This window comes from Phocoena phocoena, chromosome 8 (assembly GCF_963924675.1).
Source record: "Phocoena phocoena chromosome 8, mPhoPho1.1, whole genome shotgun sequence".
Lineage (NCBI taxonomy): Eukaryota > Metazoa > Chordata > Mammalia > Artiodactyla > Phocoenidae > Phocoena > Phocoena phocoena.
The window spans coordinates 60,232,925-60,249,393 of record NC_089226.1 but is presented as its reverse complement, the minus strand read 5'-3'; the positions used below and the strand labels follow the sequence as shown (position 1 = coordinate 60,249,393).

General features: G+C 45.5%; 1 protein-coding gene across 2 annotated transcripts; it reads left to right on the top strand.

Moving 5' to 3' along the window:
* Positions 1-11,765: 11,765 nt before the first annotated feature.
* LOC136126350 (folate receptor alpha) lies at positions 11,766-16,369 on the top strand. 2 transcript variants are annotated; one of them, XM_065881423.1, is made up of 5 exons: positions 11,766-11,779; positions 12,028-12,201; positions 15,224-15,412; positions 15,611-15,746; positions 15,904-16,369. In XM_065881423.1, exons 2-5 carry the CDS (start codon positions 12,040-12,042, stop codon positions 16,188-16,190), a joined length of 774 nt encoding a protein of 257 aa, XP_065737495.1. In that variant the 5' UTR covers positions 11,766-11,779; positions 12,028-12,039; the 3' UTR covers positions 16,191-16,369. The 2 variants fall into 2 exon arrangements, with proteins under 2 accessions (XP_065737495.1, XP_065737496.1); XM_065881424.1 differs by lacking the exon at positions 11,766-11,779 and adding an exon at positions 11,851-11,950 and having other exon boundaries at positions 12,031-12,201.
* Positions 16,370-16,469: the final 100 nt, after the last annotated feature.

Genomic DNA, 16,469 nt, shown 5'->3' with positions numbered 1-16,469 from the left:
GCAATCTCCCAACTCAGGACAGGTTCAACACTACTTACACCAGATGGCCCAAGATGTTAAAGTATTCCACAATCTTACCAAATCTTTGAACAGATTGCCAGCGCCCCCCGCCTCCCCTGGAGATAACTGATCTACTTTCAAGACTGGACTTTTCAAGTTTGATACAATGGCTATGGACTGAATTTCAGACTATTGCCTGTACAATTATTATCAGATTTGCTACTATAACCCTATTTAGATGTGCAATTTCTGGTTACAATGTACCCTACCCCGACTTTTAGCCAATCAGGTACCCAGCCAGTTAATGTCCTCACCATTGATTCTGATGCTTCTGCATCACAGGGAAGATTGCATTGTAAACCCTGACAGGTTGTTGGATTTTTATGTTTTTTTATAATGCAAGTGCCTGACTTAAGTTTTGGTTGCCTATGTATCCACTTCAAAGATGACTATCTTTTGGGCAGGGGTAGGAAATAATTTAAAATTTCCTTCCTTCCTTCTTTTCTTTCCAAATACACCAAAGAGTCACGCAATGCTGCTAGCATTGGATGCAATCCTGGGCCACAAGTCTGCACACTCTTTTGCAACTGGTTCTGTGATGGCTGAACCTTTCATCTCGCCTCTACTGTTTACTATGATCCCAGTGTTATCTTCAAATTAAAGAAACATGCCATCTTTTCTCTGGTAAGACTTTTGTTGTCAAATTACCGCTGCTGGATGTACTTTCTTTCTGAGCTCTGGTTTGCCTTTCTTCTTTAAGTACTTTTTTTTTTTTTGGCCATGCCACGAGGCATGTGGGATCTTAGTTCGCCTACCAGGGATGGAACCCATGCCCCCTGCACTGTAAGTGCAGAGTCTTAACCACTGGACCACCAGGGAAGTCTGCTAGTTTGCCTTTCTTGACAGTGGCCCTCACCATATCACCCATACCAGCAGGAGGAAGTCTATTCAGTTGTCCCTTGATCCCCTTCACAGAGATGATAAAAAGATTTTGGCTCCTGTGTTCAAAGAAGGCTATCTAGAACAAACACATTGCCAGCCACTAGATAAAAAGCCAGGCCGCCTCCCTGCGTTGAGGTTCCTTTGTTTTAGCGATGTTGGTTGAATTTGATAACTGTTTGGGCCGCTTGTTTTTTCTCTTTCCATGCTTTAAATTTCTGTCCTTATGTTTTAAATTCACCAATAAAGAGTGAGCGCGCAAAAACCTTGGTCCCCACACTTGACCCCAATAAAAGCAGAAGCCCAGGCTCACACATGCTTTCTCTCTCTCTCCCCATGACCTCGCTGTGTGGCCCCAGGTGCTGTGTGACTTCCAGGTGCTGTAAGTAAAAAACCTTTGTTTTTTCAAAGTTTCCCAGCAACTTTGTTGCTGAAGGGTGTCTTGCAATCATAATAAGAACCACATCATTGCTTGATAGGCTGAGACCGGCACAAAACACCCCTCCATATCCACAGGGCTCTCCTTTCCTCATTTCACTGTGCTCTCTGCCCAAATATCACCTCCCCTTTCCCTGCTTTAATTTTTTTCATAGCACCATCACCAACTATGTTTTCTCTCCCCTCCTCTCCTCCTATTAGAATGTCAGCTTCATGTCAGCAGGGATTTTGTCTGGTTCACTGTTGTAGCCCCAACACCTAGAACAGCCCAGCACATAGTAGTCACTTGATTAATCTAGAATTGATTTGTTGAATAAATCCCCACTGCCACCCTGCTGGTCCGAGGCACCATCACCCCAGGCCTGGACTCCTGAAGCAGCTCCCTAACTAGTCCACCTGGCTCACCCCCATGCCCACACTCAACCCCATCTGCAAACACCAGCCAAGGGGATATTTCAAAACTGCCAACTGAATTCACTCCCCAGCTTAAACTCTGCAATGATCAAATAATTTGATAATTCCTCCAACTGATGAGATTTTGTGGAAATAGTCACTCTTACTGGTATGAGTGCACACTGGAGGGCAATGTGATAATATTTCTCAAAGTAAATAATGTATGTACCTTTTGTCCCAACAATTCCATATCTAGGAATTTATCCTCTAAGTAGGTTCTTTTTTTCTTCATTGTTTTATAGAATTTAAAGAAATTTGTAAATTGTGGTAAAATATACATAACAAAAAATTTACCATTTCAGCCATATTCATGTGTACAGTTCAGCTTCATTAAGTACATTCATATTTCTGTGAAACAACCACTACCATCCACCTACAGAACCTTTTCATCTTCTCAAACTGAAACTCCATACCCATTCCCCTCTCCCCAGCCTTCTGCCAACTACCATTCTACTTCCTGTCTCTATGAATTTGACTACTCCAGGTACCTCATATAAGTGGAGCCATACAATATGTGTCCTTTTACGACTGGCTTATTTCACTTAGCATAATGTCCTCAAGTTTCTTCCATGTTGTAGCATGTGTCAGAATTTTCTTCCTTTTTAAGGGTGAATTCCATTTTTTAATTCCATTGTGTGTATAGACCACATTTTGTTTATCTATTCATCTGTTGATGGACCCTTGGGTTGCTTGCACCTCTTGGCTATTGTGGAATAGTGCTGCCATGAAAATGAGTATACAAATATCTATTTGAGTTCCTGCCTTCAATTCTTGAAGAAATAGAATTGCTGGATCATATGGTACTATATTTAATTTTTTAAGGAACCACCATACTGTTTTCACAGTAGCTGCACCATTTTGAATTCCCACTCCTCTACATAGATTCTTACGTACAAGGATGGATAGATATGCAAGGACACTCACTACAGCACTGACTGAAGTAGTAGAAGCCACTTAAAGTCAATAGTTATTTACGTTAATAGAATCACATAGCTCTATATACACTGATAAGGAACCATCTGTAGCACATCCTGTTAAATGAACAAAGTGCAAGGGAATTGGGGGTAACCTTACTTCTAGGGATTGTTGCCATGGTATCCTGTTGCAAGATTGGCCCATCTACTCTCCACAGTAGCCTGGTCTCCCTAGGGGCTGAGTACACCTAGATGCTGGACTCAGGGCTGACCATCTGTTCTTGGATGTGATGAAAAGGCATTCTGTTCCTGTCATAATCTTTGATCATCTGCGATAGAAAGCCTTTGAGAGCAGTCATGCATAATGTGGGCTCCAGGTCAAAGCAAAAGGTAAAAAAACAATAGCTATAGTTTTAGGTGTCACAAATCACTGTACCTTTCATCTAGGGGCTGCTGAGAACCAAGGGCGTTGATTAAAGACATTCAGGAGAATTGGATGAAGGTTGGTCTTGGCACTCACCAGGGACTATAGTAGAGTATTTAGCACCACTGGCAAATCAGTCAGACCTGGCCTTGGCCATGATCATGGAAGCTGGGATTGGAGGGTGTGAATTTCAAAGAAGGTATGATTCTACAGGCCCACTGGTTGAGGACACACCACCCTCTCTTTGGACCCTGTGGGTGGGGTGGGGTAGGTCTTAACACCGTTTGTAAAAGTACAGAGATGGGAATAATATGACTTTGGTTACTGGAATAATTATGGTGGTGGTGGGGGGGAAGACCCCAGATCTGTGATCAGCCTCCATAGAAATATTTGCTCAGAAACATTGTCAGGATTGAGGAAGCCCTGAGGAGCCAGTATTATCTATGAAATCTTCTGTTCACTACTTCACAAGGACAAATCATAAAGTAATTGAGGCAGTGCTGATTTCTTGAATAATTCTTCAGTCCACTGTCTTAAAAGCATTGTGCAGAATATTCAAAGAGGATAAACAGAAATGTGAATTTCATAACTACTAAGATTTGTAACTGGTTGGATTTAAAGATTAGTGTGATAATCTGGTTTTCCTCAGAATCTTATTTTAGTAAGAATAACTGGGGAATTCCCTGGTGGTCCAGTGGTTAGGACTCTGCAATTCCACTGCAGGGGGCATGGGTTCAATCCCTGGGCAGGGAGCTAAGACCCCACAAGCCCCACAGTGTGGCAAAAAAAGAAAAAAAAAAGAATAACTGCTATGTGACTGTATTAGGGTTATAAGCCAAATTATTTGAGACCCTTAAAAAGGCAGTACTATCACAGTGTTACCAGTTATCTATTGCTGCATAACAAACCATCTCATAACTACGTGGTTTATTGTTGCAGGCCAAACTGGATGTTAAAATAAGTGGATTAAAGTATGATGAAGATATTTACATTGTGTCAAAGTCTCTTCCCACCAAATACTGATTACTCACAAAGGGAAACTAATAACTATATGGTAGAAAAACCACCTTAACCAAATGATTACTAGCATCCTGTACAACATCATGTATCCCTTGATATGATGCAGTAAGAAAAGGACATTACTCCTCTGATTTTCTTGCCAAAAATACATAATCTCTACCTAACTACGAGAAAATATCAGACCTAAAGTGAGGGACATTCTATAAAATAACTGACCAGTACTCTTCAAAAGTGTCAGTCATAAAAGACAAAGACAGTTTGAGGAACTGTCATAGATTGGAGGAGAATAAAGAGACAGGACAATTAAATGCAATCTGGATTCATAGATTGATTGGATCCTGGACCAGAGAAGGGACATTGGTGCAGAAACTGGCAAAGATGAAATGAAGTTTATAAATGAATTAAGAGAATTGAATCAAAGCCAATTTCCTGATTTCTTATGATTGTATGCTGGTTATATCTCAACATTTGAGGAAACTGGATGAAAAGTATATGGGAACTGTACTACTTCTGCAATTTTTCTGTAAGTCAAAGATTACTACAAAATATAAAGATTAAAAAATAAAATACGCTCAGTGGTTTAAAATAATAGCTATTTTATAATATTTCAAGATTCTGTGAGTCAGGAATCTGGGCAAGACTCAGCAGGATAATCCTTCCGCTCCACGCTGCAGTGACTGGGGTCACTTGGTGGTATTCAGCTTGTGTCTGAGTTGGTCCTGAGCATCCAAGATGATTTTATTCATGTGCTTGGCACGTGGGCAAGAATTGCTGGAAGGCAGGCCTCAACTGCGGCCCCCTCCTCTCTATGTAGTCCCTGGGCTTCTCAATGTGGCCTCCCCTGCAGGGTAGTCAGTCTTCTTACATGGTGTCTCTGGGATCTAAGAGCTAGTATTCCAAAATACACGAAGTAGAAGCTGCCAGTCCCTGTCTTGGTCAATCTGGGTTGCTGTAACAGAATACCATAGATTGGGGGGCTTAAACAACCAAAATTTATTTCTCACAGTTCTTATAACAGACAAGAACAAACCTGACTACCTGTCAGATCTCTTCCTTTAGCTCAGACCCTTGTGCTCTATTGCCCATGCTTACCCAAGCTGGCTCTGCACCTTTTGTAAAGAACGTTGCCTATAGCCTGAAATATACATGATAGCCCATTCTGGAGGCTCTGACCTTTAAAGGTGTAACACTTTTCCCTTCGTATAGAGATAAAAAGTTGCAGAACAGGGACTTCTCTGGTGATCCAGTGGTTAAGACTCTGGCACTCCCAATGCAGGGGGCCCGGGTTTGATCCCGGGTCAGACCCCGTCAAGGAACTAGATCCCACATGCCGCAACTCTAGATCCTGGGTGCCACAACAAAGATCTCACACGTGGCGACGAAGATCCCACGTGCCGCAACTAAGACCCGGTGCAGCCAAATAAATAAATAAATATATATTTTTAAAAAGTTGCAGAACAAAAAATAGCAATTGCCGGTTAGAACTTCACGCTTTCACTGCCAAGGGTGTGGGTTCAATCCCTGGTAGGGGAACTAACATCCTGCAAGCCACGTGGTGTGGCAAAAAAATAAATAAATTAACTTAGAAAAGAAAATAACCATTGCCTTGTTGCAGGTTTATAGGAACATTGTGACCAGGATTTGGACAGCTGCAAGAATTAAGGATCCCTGAACCAAGAAGTGTGCAACAACCAGCCACACCTCCTCCCCCTTTTAGTACAAAAGAAGCCTGAATTCAAATTCAGGTAAGATGGTTCCTTGGGACACTAGTCCACCATCTTAGCCTGCTGGTTTTCCATATAAAGTTGCTACTCCTTGCCCACAAAACTCATCTCTCAATTTATTGTCCTGTCATGTGGCGAGCAGTACAAGCTTGGACTTGGTAACATTCTGAAGCCTGGGAGTCTGAGATCAGGGTGCCAGAACAGCCAGTTCTGGTGAGGACCATCTTCTGGGTTGCAGACTGCTGACTTCTTAATGTATCCAGACATGGTAGAGAGCAGAATGAGGCAAGTTCTCTCATGATTCTTATAAGGGCACTAATCCCATCTAATACTAATCACCTCCTCTAAACCTAATCACCTCCCAAAGGTCCCACCTCCTAATACCATCACATGGAAGATAGACGGTTTCAACATACGAATTTTGGAGAGACACAAACATTCAGTCCATAACAGTCCCTTACAGCCTGTAGCTAGAAACCGGCAGAGTGTCACTTTCACCATATAATATTAGTCAGAGCAGTCACAGGGCCTGTCTACATTCAAGTGAAGGGGACACAGACCTCACTTCTCAATAGTCAAAGAATTTGTTCCTTTTTTTTTAACCCATCACACATGGGAAAGAGATTAGATTAATCATAACCCTTGGTTCTTGGCATACGTTTTTTGGTTTTTTGGATGCGCCACGTGGCTTGTAAGATCTTAGTTCCCCAACCAGGAATCGAACCTGCACTGTTGGCAGTGAGAGTGCCAAGTCCTAACCACTGGACCACCAGGGACTTTCTCCAGCATACTCTCATCATTGATGCAGGCATGGACTGCCTTTATATATTTATTTGTTTGTGTATTTGCTTAGCTTTTTTCAAAAAGGCAAAGGAAAGCTTATGTTTTTCCTTTTTGTGTCATTTATGATTTGTATACCTGCTTGATAATATGACTAGAAAGAACTTCTAAGCTTATCTCTGGTTGGAATGGGGTGACACGATACTCTTATTTCTAAAATATCATATTTCCCTTATTTGGCAAAACTTAGCAGAACTAAAAAAATAACTGTACAGTCTAAGAGGTTTCTGGAGAGAGAGGCTTGAACTTCCCTGGCGGCCCAGTGGTTAAAACTCTGCGCTTCCACTGCAGGGCCCTGGGTTCAATCCCTGGTCAGGAAACAAAGATCCCGCATGCCGCTCATGGTGCGGCCAAAAAAAAAAGAGAGAGACAGGCTCTAAAGATTGTTCTAAAAAGTAAACACAGGCTGTGGTTTCGCAGCTAAATTTCCTGTAGGTAAGGTAGGAAAATAAAACGTCTGATCTGGAGATGGTATTACAGTGAAAACGCATGGGCTTCGCAATTAAACCCACTTGGGTTGAATCCTGACTCCTCTACTTTCTAGCTGTTTGGGAATTCAGCTAGTTCCCAGAGCCTCAACTTCCTCATCCTTATGTTGGGAATAATGTCAACTTTGCAGGGTGTTGTGAGGATTACAAGACACAACAGTGTAAGTAAAGCATCTATTATTCTAATTGGTATAAAGTAGTTCTCAGTATATGACTACTAGTGTGATTATGTACAGTAATGTTTAGTAGGCTACAAATAATACTTTCAAACTACTCCTAAGAGAAGGAAGACAGATAGATATACACGTCCCTATTTAGAAACTGAAGATACGAAGACCAGGAACACACTGAAGATCACAGGCTGGTACAATGGAAGGAGGGCAGGGGACTGCTGACTGTGGTCCAGCACTCAGCACTGATGGAGCCCTGGGCAGGCAGATGGGGCAAGGTGAGCACCTCATAACCGGACACTGACCTTGTCACCTCAGACTTACCTGCGGCAGGACCATGTACTGAGAACAGACTGAAACCACAGACCCTGCCCCCTGGAGAGGCATTCTACTAGCTGAGTAAGTGATGACAGGATTTGGAGGTTTTCCCCAAATCATAATGGGAAAAAATCAATATACATGACTAAAAAAAAAAAAACAAGGGGCTTCCCTGGTGGCGCAGTGGTTAAGAATCCGCCTGGCAATGCAGGGGACACGGGTTCAGGCCCTGGTCTGGGAAGATCCTACATGCTGTGGAGCACCTAAGCCCGTGCGCCGCAACTACTGAGCCTGCGTGCACTCTAGAGCCTGCGAGCCACAACTACTGAAGCCCGCGTGCCTAGAGCCCGTGCTCCACACCAAGAGAAGCCACCGCAATGAGAAGCCCTCGCACCGCAACAAAGAGTAGCCCCCGCTCATCACAACTAGAGAAAGCCTGCGTGCAGCAATGAAGACCCAACGCAGCCAAAAATAATAAATAAAATAAATAAACAAATAAGAGCAGTACCATTTGTCTTCCTAAGTGAGGTAGCAGTTTTACTGTCTGCAATAATGTTTGAGAAATGAAGACTGAGAATCAAGCACCTTTAGCTAGCAAAAGTGAACTTTTCCTTCTTAACTTTTTGTTATAATGGTTAATGAAACAATTTTTTGTCACAGAGAGCATTTGAATGAATTTCAGACTGTAAAAAGCACAAAGAAGTAACTTGAAGGTTATGCTATCAAATGTGACAATAATACTCTAGTGTATAAGTGTGGATAACTTGATTTCATGAGGTTTCTGTTTCTTTTGTGAAAAGCATAAATGTATAGTAAAAGTATCCAAAAATGCAAAGCATAGAACAGTATGCCATCATCTGTGCATAAAAATGGGATATGTGTGGCATAAATGCATAGAATTTCTCCGGCAGTATACCCAAGGAACTAGGACTATTGGTAGCCTCATGTTTATACTTTTGTAAACATATGTATAGCATCCATAACTGATATGTAGCGTTGTTTACACTGTTAATCATGTTATTCAAATTTACATAAATGGTATCAAATCAGATGCATCATTCTGTATCTTATTTTTCCATTCAACCTTTTGTATATTTATATAACTATACATAAATACATGCATATTTCAATAAACTATATGTATATTCACATGGTTCAAAAATCAAAACAGCATAGAAAGGTTTACAGAGGAAAGTCTCATCCCTAAGCCGTGCCCTCTCCCCAAGCAACCACTTAAAAAAAATTTTTTTTTGTACCTTTCCATAATTCTCTTTCTTTCTTTCTTCCTTTCTTTACTTTTTTTTTTGGCTGTGCTGTGCATCTTGCATGATCTCAGTTCCCCAACCAGGGAATGAACCTGGGCCATGGCAGTGAAAGCCCGGTATCCAAACCACTAGGCCACGAGGGAACTCCCTCCAAAGTTTTCTTATGCAAACACATATATTCTCCCTCCTCCTTTTTTACACAAAAGATTGCATTCTATTGTCACCTTTCTGCACCTTTCTTTTTTTTTTTTTAATTGAAGTATAGTTGATATACAATATTATATGTTACAGGTGTACAATATAGTGATTCACAATTTTTAAAGGTTATACTCCATTTATAGCTATTATAAAATATTGGTGATATTTCCTATGCCATACAATATATCCTTGTAGCTTATTTCACACATAAAAGTTTGTACCTCTTAAGCCCCTACCCCAATGTTGCCCCTCCCACCTTCTCTCTCCTCACTGGTAACCACTAGCTTGTTTTCTATATCTGTTTCTTTTTTGTTATATTCACTAGTTTGTTGTATTTTTTATTCTATTTAAAAAAAATTTTTTTTTTGGCTGTGCCCTGAGGTATGTGGGATGTTGGATCTTAGTTCCCCAACCAGGGACCGAACCCTTGCCCTCTGCAGTGTAAGCATGGAGTTTTAACCACTGGACTGCCAGGGAATTCCCTGTTGTATTTTTTAGATTCCACAATAAGTGATATCATCCAGTATTTGTCCTTCTCTGTCTGACTTATTTCACTCAGCATAATACCCTTCAAGTCCATCCATGTTGTTACAAATGGCAAAATTTCATTCTTTTTTATGGCTGAGTTGTATTCCAGTGTGTGTGTGCACGTGTGTGCAGACACATCTTCTTTACCCACTCATTTGTTGCTGAACACTAAGGCTGCTTCAATATCTTGGCAATTGTAAACAATGCTGCTATGAACATTGGGGTGCATGTATCTTTTTAAATTAATGTTTCTGTTTTTTTGCATATACATCCAGGAGTGGAATTGATGGGTCATATGGTAGTTCTATTTTCAGTTTTTTGAGAAATGTCCATACAGTTTTCTACAGTGGCCACACCAATTTACGTTCCCACCAACAGTGTATGAGGGTTCCCTTTTCACCACATCTTCACCAATGTTTGTTATTTGTGTTCTTTTTGATGATAGCCATCCTGACAAGCGTGAGGTGATATTTCATTGTGGTTCTGATTTGCATTTTCCTGATGATTAATGATGTTGAGCATCTTTTCATGTGACTGTCGGCCATCTGCATGTTTTCTTTGATAAAATATCTGTTGAGGTCTTTGCCCATTTTTAAATCAGGTTGTTTGCTGTTTTGGTGTCCAGTTGTAGGAGATGTTTATATATTTTGGGTATTAACTCCTTATCAGCCATATCATTTACAAATCTCTTCTCCCATTCAGTAGGTTGTCTTTTTTTTTTTTTTTTTTTTTCTGGTGGCACCACACAGCTTTCGGGATCTTAGTTCCCCAACCAGGGATGGAACCCATGCCCCCTTGCAATGGAAGCGCAAAGTCATAAACCACTGGACCGCCAGGGAATTCCCTCAGTAGGTTGCCTTGTCGTTTTGCTGATGGTTTCCTTTGCTGTGCAAAAGCTTTTAAATATAATTAGGTCCCATTTGTTTACTTTTGCTTTTATTTCCTTTGCTTTAGGAGACAGATCCAAAAAAATACTGCTTCGATTTATGTCAGAGTGTTACGCCTATGTTTTCTTCTAGGAATTTTATGGTTTCCAGTCTTACATTTAGGTCTTTAATCCATTTTGCGTTTATTTTTGTATATAGTGTTAGAGAATGTTCTAACTTCATTCTTTTACATGTAGCTGTCCAGTTTTCCCAGCACCACTTATTGAAGAGACTGTCTTTTCTCCATTGTATGCTCTTGGCTCCTTTGTTGTAGTTTAATTGACCGTAAGTGTATACACCTTTCTTCTTTCACTTAACAATATACTTGGAAATTTTTCCATATTTGTACATCAAGAACTTTCTTATTCTTTTTCACCAGGTTAAATCGCATTGCGTGTACGTACCATAACTTGTTTAACTGGCCCCTAACTGAAAGACTATTAAGCTGTTTCCTAGACAAAGCCTCCAGCCTTCCTTGACAGAGCGGCTGATCAAGCAGTCAGGACGGGCTTATAAAAAAGTGTGCGGAGGTGGGGAGACACTCTACCATCCCAGGTGGACTGAAGGCAGAGGTAAGGGCAGGACAGGGAGGAAAGGCAGGAGGGGAGAGGCAAGGTGGGAGCTCCCCGGTGCCCTGGGAGGCTGGTTTCTCTCAGACTTTTCCTCTGGTGCCCCACCACCCACTACTCGGGCTCAGCTTCTCCTCCACATTCCCCTTACCTCTTGGCCTTCCCCCAGGTCTAGGCCTGACTCTGCCCCGGGGAACTTCCCAAGACCCGTCTGTGGGGGTTGGAGAGGGTTGCCTCGGTGTAAGGACCTGGGGTTTATTTATTTCTCTGGGCCTGCAGTCTCACTGGCTTCCCACATAGCTCTGCCCCTACTCCCGGCTCCCCTGGCACATGGTCCAGGACCTGAAGCAAGAACTGAATGGCTCAGTGGCCTTCATCTGGCCCCGGGTCAGCTTTCCTGTCTGCCCCACTGGCAATCTCTGGGCGCCTAAACCTAGACTGCTTTGGGCTAGTGGGAATGGGCTGAGGAAGCAGCAGCAGAGCCTGTCTGGCGCCCCTCCTCTCACTCCCCAACCCCATCAGCAGATCATGCCTCGTGGTTCCTCTTATGCAGGACTCTCTGATTGTGGGTGAAATACTGGCTGGCAAAATCCGGAAGGGGGTGTCTAGAGAGGGGTGGTGGCTCCCTCCGCTAGTGTTAAAATGTCCTCAGGTGGGGGTGGATTCCTACCATCTGGCCCAGACCTCGCCAGGCCGTTCGTGTCGCTCGGCTCAGCTGTGCTGTGGGGTAAGCTGGGTGGGGAGGCCAGAAGATCTGCGCTTGTGGGGGAGGCAGGAAATCTGACCAAGAGTCTTACGGTGGCTTTCTGGCAGAAGTGGGTGGACATGGCCTGGCGGATGACACAGTTGCTGCTTCTGGCTTTGGTGGCTGCTGCACGGGGTGCCCAGCCCAGGATTTCACAGGCCAGGACAGACCTGCTCAACGTCTGCATGGATGCCAAGCACCACAAGACAAAGCCAGGCCCTGAGGACAAGCTACATGACCAGGTGAGGATGGAGTGACGTCTGGGGTAGGGGAGACGGCTGACCCCAAAAAGGGGAGAAGTTAGGGAGATGGGAAGATCAGCTTTGGCAGGTGATGGAGGCAGGAGGGTGGCTGAGGTGATCCTGGTGGACCCTCTCTCAGGAGGCCACTACAATACCGGGGTGACTATTTATCTAGCACCCTCTATGGGCCAAGTGTTTTCCTCACACCTTGTCGTGAATGTGTCCAAAAGGCCTCCTTGGTAGGTGGATGGTGGTCTCTACTTATACAAATGAGGAAATAGGCCCAGAGAGGGCATAGGTACATGTGGGAACTGAGAAGCCAGTCATTAGCAGGTGCCAGGAGAGGGACTGGTGGAACCTTTCCCAACCTTCATTATGTGCCAGCCCACGGAACTCAAAGTCAAGGTAGAAGAGACAGGTCCCTCATGGTCACGACGTGACAAATAACTACAAACAGGCCAGGTCCCCACCCCCATTAGGTCCTGAAGAGACAGTGACAAATCAGGTATGCTGGGAAGACTTCCAAGCAAAGGGACCATTGGCCTTGGCCTTGGAGGATGAACCAGAGTTTTCCAGGAAGAAAAAGAAGGAAAAGGCAGCCTAGCAGAGGACAGCATGTACACGGGTTGGAGGGTGACAGCACAAGCAGTGGCAAGTCTAGTGTGGCCAGAGCCAAGGATACTGCTGCACACAGAGAAGGGGAGGTGAGGCCTGAGTCCCCGTGTCATAGGGAAGGCTCCTGAAGCAGCTCAGAGAATCTGAGCTTGAAGTTGAACTCCAGGCTCCTGAGAGATGTCGATATCTCATTCCTTCCGGTCACCCCCTCTCCTCCCTACAAGGCTTCACGCTGCTGGAGGGCTGGGGTGTTCCCAGGGGAAGACTGGCATGGACTGCTTCCAGGGGCTCCAAGTGAAAAGAGGGAAGCCCGGCAGCCCATTACCTCCGAGTCATTTCCAACTGTTCATTTGCTCTGTGTGTGTGCATGTGTGTGTAGTAAAATATCCATAACATAAAACTTGCTGTTTAAGCATTTCTAAGGGTACAGTTCTGTAGCACTAGGTAGATTCACATTGCTGTGCAAACATCACCACCATCCATCTCCAAAACTTTTTCATCCTCCCAAACTGAAAGTCCACACCCATCACTGCATTTCTAGAACTTTTAAAGTTCTTTACAGGAATTTTTTTGTTGCCGCACGCCGCGGCTTGTAGGATCTTAGTTCCCTGACCAGGGATCAAACCTGGGCCCTCGGCAGTGAAAGCGCACTGGACCGCCAGGGAATTCCCAGAACTTTTTAAGTTCTAAAGGTTGCTTTAAAGAACGCTAAGCAGCACTTCCTCTTTGCCAAGAAATGATGCAGACACAGACCTTGGAGGGAGCCAGGTGATTCTAATTCTGAGGGATGCAGGCTATATGGGAGTGGCTGGTTTTGCTGAGTCTCTAGCATAGGCCAGGAAGTGCTTTTCATTCTATTTAATTTAGTCAATTAATTTATTTATTGGCCGCGTAGCACAGCTTACAGGATCTTAGTTCCCCGACCAGGGATTGAACCCACGTCCTTGGCAGTGAAAGCGTGGAGTCCTAACCACTGGACCGCCAGGGAATTCCCCGCTTTTTTTTTTTTTTTTTTTGCGTACGCGGGCCTCTCACTGTTGTGGCCTCTCCCGTTGCGGAGCACAGGCTCCGGACGCGCAGGCTCAGCGGCCATGGCTCACGGGCCTAGCCGCTCCGCACGTGGCATCTTCCCGGACTGGGGCACGAACCCGCGTCTCCTGCATCGGCAGGCGGACTCTCAACCACTGTGCCACCAGGGAAGCCCACCCCGCTTTTCATTATATTAACTAACTCTTTTGGAGGCAGAAACCACTGATCCTGGCTGGCAGGTCAGGGATGAGGTGCATGGGGTCTTGCAGGGCGACCAAGAGTTGAGCACCTAAGGAACTGCATGCACGAAGCTGGGGAGGCCTGGAAGCAGGTTCTGTGGCAGCAGCCCCGGGCGTGGGCTGGGTTATTGGAGAGGGGTTGGGTTGGATCCACCCTCAGGGATTTTCCTTAGTTTCTCCTGCGTGCCCAGACCTGTCACATCTCCCTTCTCCCTTGAGCCTGGATGCTAGAGCTCATCTCAGACATTTTTAGCAACTGGCTCATGATTGCTCAGCTCTTGACTCCCAGCCTACGGCAATTTCTAAAGAGAAGTCCCCACCACTTCTACCATCTTACCTGCCTTGAATTCACCTTTTCTAGGACTGCATCCCATGTCTAGTCAGGCCCATGTTCAGGCCTATGTGTGGTCATTGCCCCTCTGCTTTTAAGACCTACCAGGAGTCCCCTCGCCTGGGGTTCTGGACCCTGAGAGGGCCAGACTGGCCCCCTTCCCCTCCACCCCTCACCGCAACCTGGACCAGGCTCCTCCCTCTCCTCTCTGTCCTGACGTAAAACCTTAACCTTACCGTCCACAAGGGGTGCAGCTTACGTAAGCTCTGTAAGAATCGGAGTAACGATCTTTTACTCGATAACCGGTTATTGAGAAGATAAAGTGCAAAAGCCTCAGGGACTTTGCGTCTGCTATTTTCACTGCCCCCAATGATCTCTGTCTCCCCCCTCCCCACCCCTAACTAGAACCATAAGCGCAAGGAGGGCAGAGATGTGATCTATTTTGTTCATTATTCGCAGCACCCAGCACAGTGCCTGCACTCAGTTCATACTGTCTCAGTGCAAAATGAGTAATCTAAATAACCCAGAAAACATGAAATAACTTTGTAAACTGCTGAGACATGTACAAATAATAATTACTCCCCCAGACGATGGTCCCCAGGTCTCCCACATCCCCTGTGTTACTTTCTGTTAAAAGTCAATACTATTATTGCCTCTACCCCACAATGAGGGCTCCTCCAGGCCAGGCTTAGAGGCAGCCTCCCCAGCAACGGTTCCTCTCGGTGACCTACGCGAGGCAGAGGAATCAGATTCTGGAGGAGATGGCCATGGTGGGTCAAGGACTTAGCCCCGTGTCTTCCCCTCCCAGTGCAGTCCCTGGAAGAAGAACGCCTGCTGCTCTGTCAACACCAGCCAAGAAGCCCATAAGGATATTTCCTACCTGTACAGATTCAACTGGGACCACTGTGGCAAGATGAAGCCCGCCTGCAAGCGCCACTTCATTCAGGACACCTGCCTCTACGAGTGCTCGCCTAACCTGGGGCCCTGGATCCAGGAGGTATGGGCACCATCCCCACAGACGTGAACCTCAGCAGAGGGCAGGGCCCACCGGCCACTTGCAGGGAGGGCGTGGTCCAGGAACTCTGGACTGAGGGCAGAAGAGGCACCGCCCCCTCCCCAGCCCTGGACCCCATCAAGGCTGTAGCAGCTGAGATCCCTGGCTGACTGGAGCCCTCCCTCCCCCCGCTCCCCCCAGGTGAACCAGAGCTGGCGCAAAGAACGGTTCCTGAACGTGCCCCTCTGCAAAGAGGACTGTCAGATCTGGTGGGAAGACTGCCGCACCTCCTACACCTGCAAGACCAACTGGCACAAGGGTTGGAACTGGACCTCAGGTGAGGGACTGGGCGGGGGCGGGGGCTGGGGGGAGGGAGGGGTTTGGAGGTGGAGCGGGTGTGTGGAACGAGTATATGGAGATTTGAGGCTGTGGGGCTGGTGGAACAAGAGACGGTTCTGGACCCAGTGGCTACAGGTCTTCCATCCTCCCCACAGGGTATAACCAGTGCCCAGTGAGAGCTGCCTGCCACCGCTTTGACTTCTACTTCCCCACACCTGCTGCTCTGTGCGATGAAATCTGGAGTCACTCCTACAAAGTCAGCAACTACGGCCGGGGCAGCGGCCGCTGCATCCAGATGTGGTTCGACCCGGCCCAGGGCAACCCCAACGAGGAGGTGGCGAGGTTCTATGCTGAGACCACAAATTCTGGGGCCATGCCCCAGGGGATTGGACCTCTCCTGCTCAACCTGACCCAGATACTGCAACGCTGGTTCCTTGGCTAAGCTGTTTCCACTGCTGACACCTGGATACCTTCCTTGCCTGCACCCAACCTCAGCTCAGCCCAGCTCCACTCTCTCAGATGAGAAGGACTCACAATACCCTGGTCATTGGTTCCTGATCCAAGGTCCTACAGGGATCCTCTGACAGCCTATTCTAACAAATATATCTGTGTGTGTCCTGTGCCTTATAAATAATTGGGGGATGTGTGGGTTGGGGGTAGGGGCATGCCTCATTGCTTCATCATTCCTCTCGAGAGGCCCGAAGAAGAACTGGGACTAACA

Bases quoted from the DNA above. Each gene is read 5' to 3' on its own strand.
- LOC136126350 (XM_065881423.1), top strand. From the start codon at position 12,040: ATGGCCTGGCGGATGACACAGTTGCTGCTTCTGGCTTTGGTGGCTGCT. The intron at 12,202-15,223 runs GTGAGGATGGAG...TTCCCCTCCCAG, and splicing joins AGGACAAGCTACATGACCAG to TGCAGTCCCTGGAAGAAGAA. The intron at 15,747-15,903 runs GTGAGGGACTGG...TCCTCCCCACAG, and splicing joins GGGTTGGAACTGGACCTCAG to GGTATAACCAGTGCCCAGTG.